At 37.6% G+C, this 10,159-nt stretch overlaps 1 protein-coding gene across 1 annotated transcript in view; it reads right to left on the reverse strand.

The window, feature by feature from the left end:
• Window positions 1–34: 34 nt before the first annotated feature.
• Window positions 35–10,159, reverse strand: part of LOC106872581 (uncharacterized) — a 17,808-nt gene continuing 7,683 nt past the window's right edge. Inside the window, exons 9-17 of the mRNA XM_014919615.2 lie at window positions 9,813–10,024; window positions 8,537–8,560; window positions 7,904–7,988; window positions 6,924–7,675; window positions 5,773–5,872; window positions 4,368–4,558; window positions 3,228–3,425; window positions 1,921–2,111; window positions 35–359 (exon numbers count right to left, since the gene is read on the reverse strand). Of these exons, the coding sequence (XP_014775101.2) occupies window positions 87–359; window positions 1,921–2,111; window positions 3,228–3,425; window positions 4,368–4,558; window positions 5,773–5,872; window positions 6,924–7,675; window positions 7,904–7,988; window positions 8,537–8,560; window positions 9,813–10,024 (2,026 nt within the window). The 3' untranslated portion in view covers window positions 35–86. The remainder of the gene's footprint in view (window positions 360–1,920; window positions 2,112–3,227; window positions 3,426–4,367; window positions 4,559–5,772; window positions 5,873–6,923; window positions 7,676–7,903; window positions 7,989–8,536; window positions 8,561–9,812; window positions 10,025–10,159) is intronic.

Below are 10,159 nucleotides of genomic sequence, written 5' to 3' on the forward strand. Positions count from 1 at the left end.
ATATATTATACTTAATGAATTAAAAACTGTTTAGTATGATCTTATAATCTTTATAACAACTTCCTAATCATGTTTAATATCAAATATTACAGACTCTCTAACCAGTCTATCTCCCAATTTTGAGCTGCAATTTTACGCTCATTTCTTGCTTTGCTTTTTTCCGCACTGCGACGTAACTTTTCTGCTGGGATTTTTGATATAGAGAAAGGGGTTACAGCAACCCGGCTAAAGCGAGGGCAAGTGCTGCTGCTCCATACATTCAACTTCCTTCTCAGAGATGCAGAAATCTTGGTTTCTGTCATATTCTTGCTGATATACAATTCAACGTTGTCTATTTTGTTGTTGTAAATCATCAGAATCTGCAAAACAAGATGACATTTTTCTGTAATTAACCATTTAGCATTTAAACAGACCACATGATTCAGGGTTCAGTCCCACTGTGTGGAACCTTGAGCAACTATTTTTTTTTACTATAGCCTCAAGCTGACCAAAGTCTTGTGAGAGGATTTGGTTGAGGGAAACTGAAAGAAGCCTGAGGCACCAGTACCCCACCCTTACTTCACTGCTTGCTTTATATTCAGCTTTGCACTGCACACATATATATCTTATATATAAAATAAATCTCTGTGTGTGTGTTTGTTTTTCACATGAAAACGGCTGCCCGAATTGGTCCCATACTTGGGGTGCATGAAGAGTTTGACTTGGAATACAATAAAATGGTCTTGGTTTATTTTTTTTTTATCAAAAATAAATAATATTGCTTTATATAAGATTAACTTCTTTAAAAAAGTTTTTCAATGTTAATTTCTGGTACTGACGTAGTAACTGCAGCTAGCTCGACATACACATGTATGTCTGATGTAGCAACTGTGGCTAGCTACACACACATGGATGTCTGATGTAGCAGCTGCAGCTAGCTACACACACACATGGATGTCTGATGTAGCAACTGTGGCTAGCTACACACACACATAGATGGATAGATAGCTAGCTAGCTAGCTAGCTAGATAGATAGATAGGTAGATAGATAGATAGATAGATAGATAGATAGGATGGATAGATATATAGAGATAGATTGGATAGATAGATAGATAGATAGATAAAGAGGTAGACAGACAGATTAGATAGATAGATAGATAGATAGATAGGCAGGCTGAGAGGTAGATAGATATAGATAGATATAGATAAATAAATATAGCTAGAGAGATAGATAGATTTAGATTTAAATAAAAGCGGTTAAAATGTAAATACTCATCAACAGTGTATTGTACACATTCATGTGTGTATGTGTAGCTAGCATCCAAAATTCCTACAAATATACTTTACGAGTGATTCTCAACAAGAAGGGCAAGAGAGGTACAAGAACATTTCTGGCATCAGGATGACCATTGTAGTGTTTCCGTAAAAGATGCTGCACAACAACAAGAACAGTAAAAAGCCTGATTAGAAACTTCAAGACTGCACTTGAAACAATTCTACCTGACTCCAGCAAATACAAGGGAGTAAGAAAAGAGTACTGTGTTAAGTAAGTCTGAGTTTATAATCTGAATGAAACTGGGTCCTTCTGCTTATATATATATATCTCAAGAGGTCAAGAGTTCAATTCCTGAAGCAGCCAGTCTGTTGTGTCCTTGGGCAAGACTTCATTTTACATTGCTCCAAAGCACTGAAGTAAAAACGAGCGGGGATGGTGGTGGCAGTGATGGTGGCATTGGTGTTGCTGATAGTGCTGAAGGTGGTGGTGGTGGTGGTTGTGCTGGTGGTGGAGGTGGTGGTGATGGTGGAGGTGGTGATGGTGGAGGTGGTGGTGATGGTGGAGGTGGTGGTGGTTGTGATGGTGGTAATGATGGTGGCGGCAATGATGATGACGACGACGACAACGATGAAGAGTTGAACAAACAAACAGAAGTAGCCATTTACCTTGAGGACATTTCGAAGAACATCAACATCTTTGTCCGTCTCCAGAAACACGATGACTTTACCCGAGGCTCTCATTGCAAGTTCTTGCTCCAAGAGTTCCATCAGAGGGGAAGGATTGTCATCTCCACCAAAGAGCAGTTCCTTTACCGTTTCACTCTCTTTAACATTGTACTTGGAGTCAAGAAGAGGCTCTGAAACAACAAAACCACTGCAGTTCATTCTCCTACAACTGTATTGATCTGTCTGTCTGTCTATGTATCTATCTACCTTATCTACATATTTATCTATCTGTCTGTCTGTCTGTCTGTCTGTTCAACCATCCATCTGTCCACCTGTCTGTCTGCCTATGTATGTATGTATGTATGTATGTATGTATGTATGTATGCATGTATATATGTATGTATGTATGTATGTATGTATGTATGTACATATGTATCTGTCTATAGATAGACAGATAGATAGTTACATACATACATATATATACACACACACATGTGTGTATGTATCTATGCATATATTAGTGTATGTATGTGGCTGTGTGCATATGTATGTATATATGTATATGTGAGTCTATGGCTGTGTTGCCATTAGGTCTGAAAATCGAATGGAAGTCTCAAAAGAACCTAACTGCAGTTCTTGGTGATCCAAAGCAGATATGCAATTTATGTGGGTGTCTTTTCAAAACAATGTCTGGTTTTAAAAGTCACATCAGACGCCATGATAGATCTAAGGTGTAAGTACAAGAGATGGTCAGAATTCTGCATAAAGAGCAGACAACCACCATGGCTCTGTGTGTGTGTGTGTACATTTGAAAGAGAAAGACAGAGAATGTGTGAGATAATGTTAGAGATAAAGAAAGTGGAAAGCCAAGGAAGGAAACCAATTTTCCTTGAGGAATGAAACCAATTTTCCTCCCACACCAGTCTCCTCCCACTAACACCCAACCGAATATAGATGCCTCACTTACAGCCTTCCCTCCTTCCCCTCCCCTAGCATTCCTACCTTCCTCCTTTCCCCTTCTTCCTCCTCCTCTTCTTCTTCTCATTCCTCCTATGCCCTTCTCTTTCCTCCTCTTCTTCATCATCCTTCTCCTTCCCAGTTACATTCACAAAGTGTCCTCTCGCACTCTCTCTCTCTCTTCTGTATCTCTCTCTCTCTATTCTGTATCTCTCTCTCTCTCTTCTATATCTCTCTCTCTCTCTCTCTCTTCTCTATTTCTCTCTCCCTCTCTATTCCCATCTTTCACTCTCCCTCTGCCTCCCTCCCTCTCTCTCTTTCTCTCTTTCCTGCGAGGTGCTGATATTTACCAATGACCGCATAGAGAGGGATTGTCTCAATACAGATGTTGCCTTGTTCACAGGCCAAATGGTGGACCATGCTGTTGGTATTTGTGCTGCTGTAGAATGCGACGGTGTTGTGTAAGTTGGGAAAAGGCTTGCTGGCCTTATTCATGAATGTCCGTAGGAGCTGACTGCAAGCTTGAGTCTTTTGCAACCACACTGTCCCTGTAAAGGAAAGTATATATAGATATGTGTGTGTGTGTGTGTGTGTATTTGAAATTTATAGAAAAACAAAAGACAAAGACGGGTGTATGAACAATAAGCAGGTGTATTAGTTTGACGCTCGGAAAAAATGAAAAAGTTTTTTACGTTTCGAGCCTATGCTCTTCAACAGAAAGGAATAAGAGAAAATAAACAGAGAGAGAATGAAAAAACTTGTACAGTTCAGCAGTCCAACATGGCAAATGATATATATATACATATATATATCTATATATTGTCATCATCATCATCATCATTTAACTGAGGACTGGCGAGCCAGAAGGCTGCACCAGGATCCAATCTGATCGGGCAAAATTTCTACTGCTGGATGCCCTTCCTAACGCCAACCATTCCGAGAGTGTAGTGGGTGCTTTTACATGCCACTGGCACGATGGCCAGTCAGGCAGTACTGGCAACGACCATGCTCAAAAGGTGTATTTTATGTGCCACCTGCACGGGAGCCAGTCCGGCGGCACTGGCAATGACCACACTCAAATGTAAGCCAATGTTCTCTTGTCATTTATTTAATTTCATATTATGCTCTGTACTCAAGTAATGCTTTATTCTGAAGTATATATATATATTGAGTTTTTCTCCATTGAGGGTTCTTATGACGCAAGTTATTTGGTGACCTCACTGGTGCTGGTGGTACATAAAAAGCACCCAGTACACTCTGTAAAGTGGTTGGTATTAGGAAGGGCATCCAATTGCAGAAACCCTGTCAAAGCAAACAGCAGAGCTTGGTGTAGTCTTATGACTTGCCTATTCCTGTCAAACCTTCCAACCCATGCCAGCATGGAAAAGGGACATTAAAGGATGATGATGATGATGACACAATACAAAATGATGCAAGGAGCTACTTTGATTGAAAAGTCAAAATAATTCAAAAACCAAATTAAACTCTACCTGATCCAGAACAACCACCGCAATTGTCAACCAAACATTTTCTGGTGTCTACCATTATGTCACTTGTATCCATAGCACTGGCACCGGCAGCAGAGATCAGCCGTTCTATAAATGTTGAGGTTTCTTTTTCACGTTGAGCCTGTGTAGATTTACACACGTCTTGCTCTTTGACATTGTTGTTGGTGCAGAAACTGCCAGAGAAGGAAAGTCTAGGATTACTTTCAATAAAATGAAGTCACTTTGAAAATAGTTCATGAAACTGTATCAGTGAGACAAACCTGAGAGTTTTTAACACTTTCATCACATTTGGCAAACAATGACTTCTTTGATTACAGGGCCCCATGGAACTGATCATTAGCTTACTGTATTGCCATGGTGATAGGGACCAGGTCGTTAAAGGGAAACACAAGCAGAATAAATATCATGAAAATCATTTGTTGGAATGCTCCAGTTTATTGCTTAAATATACATACATACAAACAAAACACCTTGTTGATGTTGAAATTCCAATGAAGGAGCCTTGAATCTAGGTTAGAAACCAACTCTTTCTCCATTGACAAGAAATCTTGAAATAAAACTGAACAATGACACACATACATACATACATTCATATATACATACGTACAGTAGTGGTCAAATGTTTGGAACATTTTTTTAGAAATTGAAATTCTTATGCTAAAGTACAATTCGATTCAAATATATAACTTTAGGCATTCAATATAAAAATTGTAATTTTCAGATCTTTGTTTCAAACTTTTGGCCACAACAGTGTGCTAGTAATGTTAAGCAGAAGCAACAGAGTGACTCAAAGGCTGAGAGTTTCATGTGTTAAGGGCCAGCATACAAAACACTTTTCTGTTAAATCAGTCTGTTGCTTCTGCTAAATATCAATAAAAATATGCAAATACTCGTATTTTAAATTATATATATATATATATATATATATATAGAGAGAGAGAGAGAGAGAGAGACATACACACACATGCAAACATATATATATGATATATTATATACAATGTATTGTTTGCCTTTTTTTGGTAGGATTGACAAAAAAAGGTAAATCCAGCAAGTGATAAATATTATTTAATAAATTCAGTATCTACATTTGAGCTACTGCAAGTTTCATGTTAAGATACAGCAGTAACAAGGCATGTTTGTATAGCATACTCATCATTGATTTATTCTCCTTTTCTCTTTTTTTCTCAGGGAGTAGCCATGTTTATTGAACCTGACTGATTGAAACTATTTGAATGGTTTCTGCTCTTTTAAGCCAGCTGGTCTCATCTATCTTCAGCCAAACGTTCCTCTTCCAAAATACAGTGACTCTGTCCCCACTACAACCACCACCACTGCCATCACACCAAACCATTAGAAAGCATCTTTGAAACAACAGAGAAAAACTTACTCAGTTCCTTCTGAGTAGAGAGAAAGGTAATAAAAATCTTCCCCCAGAATGGGTTTCTTGCAAGCTTCTTCCAGGTCAGTCGATGATATCAAAGAACCACCTGTGATACGAACAATGATAGTAATAGAGCTAATAATAATAATAATAATAATAATAATAATAATAATAATAATATCACAGTGGGTGCATTAGTTATGATATAAAGAATATTCAAATACATAACAAAAATACCAGGACTAACAAGTGTATATAACATACAGAAAATAGCACTACTAGGCACCACACACATCCTTCGTAAAACACTTTCAATACAGTGAAAATAAGGACACCACAACAAACCACAGCACATACCCAAGGCACACAGAGCTGTGCTCGGTAGTGCAGTGAAAGCACGTAATAATGACTATTGAATAATAATAATAATAATAATAATATATATAACATACAGAAAATTGCACTACTGGGCACTGCACACATCCTACGCAAAACACTTTCAATACAGTAACCATAAGAGCATTACAGCAAACCACAGCACATACCCAAGGCGCACAGAGCTGCGCTCGGTAGTGAAGTGAAAGCACGTTATAAAAATAAAACTACTGAACAACAATAATAATAATAATAATAATAATAATAATTCTTTCTTCTACTATAGGCACATGATCTGAAGTTTTGGGGGAGGGGTAAGTCAAATATCTAATGGAGGCCTCAAAAGACATTTTAAGATCCACAAAGATCAGAACTTAACTAAAGCTTCTTGGTGGTCCAAATCGGATATTCAATCTATATGGGTGCCTTTTCAATACATTGTCTGGATTTTAAAAAACCACATCAGACGCCATGATGAATCTAAGGTGTAAATATAAGAGGTGGTCAGACTCTATATAAGGAGTAGACAACCACCATGTGTATGTATAATATTTTGTGTATGTATAATATTTTGTGTATGTATAATATTTTGTGTATGTATAATATTTTGTGTATGTATAATATTTTGTGTATGCTGCCCTTTGAGACACTAATCCTTCATTTGTCAACACGTGAACCTGTCTGTCTGCTTATTCTTCCTTCCCTCTCTAACATCCCCAACTATTCATTTGTTAACCTGACACAGAACAGTCTTACATACCAACCTCAATTCCAATCCATACCTGTGTGCGCAGCATCAGAAAATTTCTTGAGCTGTCTAAAAGTTTCATTGTTTCCTCCAGCATTCCATATTTTTATGAAATGTTTTCCATTTTGTGGCCTCAGATCCACATAGATGGAGCTGCTGTGAAGTCCAATTCCGAGAGACCAATCAACTGCCCGTAACGACGGACTGCATTGTCGGATGACTGTTTCTGCCAGAAGTAAAAGATGGTTTGAATCTTTGTCTTTTGTTGTCAATTCAACTGCTTTTCCTGCCTGGAATCGGTGAAGTTCTTCAATATGGCGGTGATTTAGGTTGAGGAGATTGGCTGTTGATGAACGATAAGCACCATTAGGTGTGATGTGGAATTTCTCTGGGAAAGCTTCCTTAACTCTTTCTAAACATGTCAAAATCTGTGGATCAAGTCGGAAATAACGCACATTGGAAAAGAGAAAGTCTTTTATTTTGAAATTCGGAGAGAGGTTTGTCATCTTGTTTGACCCATCAAATAACATACTTGCCCCAGATTCTGACTGGAGAGGTCTTGGATAATCATATTCTTGTGACTGAGAAAATGGTGGTTGAACCACTAGTAAACTCTGGCTGAGAAAATCCACCTCGTTTGCTACCCAGCCAGCTTGTTTCTTAACAAATACTTCAATGAATGAATGGCTACTATAGGAGACATAGTCAAAACTGGCACATATGGCCAATAAAGAAAGTTGCTGGAGGTATAATCCCGGGTTTGCTGTTGTTGTGAGCCGTAATCCTCTACAATAAAGATAAAATGAAATAATGAAAAGAACTATATTCATTATATTTTGGTAAAAATGGTTACTAACTATTTTTAACTCAATATATAATGTTGGGTGTCTGGAAGTTTTTCGTTTTTGTTTTGATGGAGGCTTGAGTGTGAGTGTTTGTAGATTCTAGGTTTAAACATGTTGCTGGTTAACAACATCATAAACAATACCTAAAAGGAAAATTGTAATTGCTTACCTGCCTTCTGTGTACAAGGGATGAAATTGGTCAGGTTTGGGCTTGTATTCCGAAGCTTCTTTATGACTCATTAGGACTTTAATAACTGCAGATAGATATAACATTACTTTATCAGGATGTAACTGCACACACACATATATAGACATGCACACACACACACACACACACACACACACATATGGACTGGTGAGTGTATTTATAACTAAGGTGAAAATCAAAATCAATACATAAGAAAAAGGGTATAAATTTGAAGATATTTTATGAGAAGCTGAAGCTTCTTGAATCAGAACTGGGTTCGATGGTGTCTATTATTGAAGTATTTGAACAAATGGAAGCCTGATACTTAAAGCTTTGGATTCAAGGATGAAGATGATAATAATAATAATAATAATAATAATAATAATAATAATGGTTTCAAATTTTGCCACAATGGCAGCAATTTTGGGGGAGGAGATGAATTGATTACATCGACCCCCAGTGTTTCACTGGTCCTTAATTTATCGACTCTGAGAGGATGAAAGGCAAAGTCGACCTCGGCAGAATTTTACCTTTCATCCTTTCAGGGTTAATGATGATAATACACACACACACACACACACACACATTTACAACAACAAGAAATGATTTTCCTACCTGTTTTTAGAGCTGGTTTCTTTGCTGGAAAGTAATTAAAAATAATAATTATTTTTTGATCAAAGGTAATATTGGTGATTAGGGATCATTGACTAGCGGTTAGGGACTTATGATAGAAGTTGGGGATTAAGTATTAGGGATTAGAGTTGAAGATTATGCATTAGTTATTAGCAAATGGAAGAAAAGATTTACAATTTTCATAATTACAAACAGCAAGCTAAGGGAAATAACCCAAGTCCTGTAAATTTAGAATCTTCCAGCATTCCATAAAATAGCACCAAATGGTGTTTGCCTCTTAATTGGAGAATGAAAACAAACACCCAATGGCAACTCAGAAAGGAAAAGAGAGAGATAATTTCAGGAAAATAAAAATTAATTACATAGAAAATAAAAATTTTTTATGCTTAGAAGAGAAATATGATGTCCATTAGCAAGCAAGGGTACAATGACTTTCGACCTGTTCCCATCTTATTTGCCCTCATCAAGGAGACAATGCCAGATATATTTTGATCTTATTGCACCACTTGTAATTTTAGTTTAATTGAAAATATTTTGCAGCTTACCTCCAACTCAACCATCTCTATAGTAACTGTACTTAGCTGTATAGTTTTTATGGCAGAAGGTACCCACAGACTATATGTGTGCACACACATGTGGGTATGTGTATACATCATCATCAACATTATCATCATCACCATTTAATGTCTGCTTTCCATGCTGGCATGGGTTGGATGCATCAAGCTGCAATTGTCTGTTTTGACCTGGTTTCTATGGCTGGGTACCTTTCCTAATGTCCCCCATTTTGCAGAGCGCATTGGGTGCTCTGTATGTAGGCACAGCATTAGTAAGGTGACCAAGGAACTTACAAGACGTGAAACCCTCAACTCTGTGGGGGTGGGGGGTTGTGTTTGGGGAGGTGACTTTGAGCCAGGTGATGAGAAGTTAAAGCATGATAAAGGGACAGAAACAGGTGTCTTGCTGTAGAAGAGATACATAGCTACCCCAGTTGGAAAAAGAGAGAGAAAATAGTTAAGAGGTGTTAGAGTATATTTGTACAGAACTTGAACTGTAAAAGAATTTTTTTTCTTTATCTTCTGTCATCTGGAAATTGCCATAATCCTTACCTGTTCTAAAATTATCACCTCCTCTAGAAATAGTCAGCATCATTTTTATGTTATCAAAAATTGGCAAGGTTGTTTTACTCATATCATAGAATGCTTCTCCTTTCAGTGACGCCACCATTTCAATTCACCAATTTCATCTTGTAATAACTCACCTTGCAGCCAAATGTTCATTAAACGAGATAACTCTCGCAGACGACTTGCCAGACGTCGACTCATAACACGTCTATTGCACCATTCCCAAGGTTCATCTGTTGCACTTGCTCGACTGCAATCGTCTCTGCAACATCTTAGAGTGTTTCCACACCAATTCTTTGACGGTCCCTCTGACTCAAACTCGATATCGTTAAAAGGGTACACGTATAAACTGTAAAAACACAACATAAAATAAAGAGATATAATAGGACCAGCGACAAGCTGGTGCTCCAGATTGACCACAGTCTAATGTTTGAAACTTGCAAAAGGTAAAAAAAAAAAAAAAAGGACGACGTCCACTGTTTTA

Source organism: Octopus bimaculoides, chromosome 26 (genome assembly GCF_001194135.2).
Source record: "Octopus bimaculoides isolate UCB-OBI-ISO-001 chromosome 26, ASM119413v2, whole genome shotgun sequence".
In the NCBI taxonomy this organism is placed as follows: domain Eukaryota; kingdom Metazoa; phylum Mollusca; class Cephalopoda; order Octopoda; family Octopodidae; genus Octopus; species Octopus bimaculoides.